Source organism: Sinocyclocheilus grahami, unplaced genomic scaffold (genome assembly GCF_001515645.1).
Source record: "Sinocyclocheilus grahami isolate Dianchi unplaced genomic scaffold, SAMN03320097.WGS_v1.1 scaffold345.1, whole genome shotgun sequence".
NCBI lineage: Eukaryota > Metazoa > Chordata > Actinopteri > Cypriniformes > Cyprinidae > Sinocyclocheilus > Sinocyclocheilus grahami.
In genome coordinates this window covers 1105781-1106578 of record NW_015505524.1, presented here as the reverse complement: position 1 = coordinate 1106578, position 798 = coordinate 1105781, and the positions used below count along the sequence as shown (strand labels likewise).

The 798-nt window shown below is 36.1% G+C and overlaps 1 protein-coding gene across 2 annotated transcripts in view; it reads left to right on the top strand.

Moving 5' to 3' along the window:
• LOC107548289 (solute carrier family 22 member 13-like) overlaps positions 1-792 on the top strand; it is a 6210-nt gene extending 5418 nt beyond the window's left edge. For both annotated transcript variants that reach the window (XM_016228920.1, XM_016228921.1), the window contains exon 4: positions 559-792. In XM_016228920.1, coding sequence (XP_016084406.1) covers positions 559-631 — 73 coding nt within the window. In that variant the 3' untranslated portion in view covers positions 632-792. The remainder of the gene's footprint in view (positions 1-558) is intronic.
• Positions 793-798: the final 6 nt, after the last annotated feature.

Sequence of the window (798 nt, the reverse complement as noted above, 5' to 3'; positions counted from 1 at the left end):
AAAAATCTTGGATGGAAACTTAGCTACTGTCAATAATGTTGACTTATGTTTTCAGCCCTAATCCATTCTGCAGATTTTACCTCCAAATCCATACAGAAATGCTGAAAACATCAGCAGATTCCATTTGGGCCCCGTTTTCATTTACCCTTGGAGATTTCATAAATGTGAATTCCTGCAGTTTACAATGTTTTATTAAGGTTTGAACACATATTGGGAGAATGCTGATTAAGTTCTTGTTGTTTTGAGCACTTTATACATTGTGGTTAGTTGTTGACACTTACAGTAGGGACCCCAAAATGTTGCCAGCACCCTCACAAGAGACATGTTAAAATAGTTTTCTCTGCCTGGATTTGGAGTATTTTTATTTTTATTTATTTATTTATTCAATAAGGAAGGCTGGATAGAACATAAATCACAAATCAAAACAACTAAGCTCTTTGACCATCTCACGAAAGCCACATTGTTTTATTAAGAACATATTCAGAGCAGATCAAACCTGTTAAGTTTAACCTGATGCACATGAAATGTGGTTGATCTTTGCCCTCATTTGCCTTACAGCACTACGGCTGAGAAGTCACAACATGCTTTGTATGAAGAGTGCCCCAAACAGAACCCCAACGTCATCCTCTGAACAGTGAGCCTACAGTAGACTGTCTCCAAACAACCATTTCAGAAGAAAATACTTTTCATGTCATTTCCAACTTTTCTTTCCAGGTGTACTTGAACATAAAGTGCACTCTTAGAAGAAGAAAAAAAGGTATAAAGCTAAAACAAAAGCAAAAGTAACAAAAGCTAAAA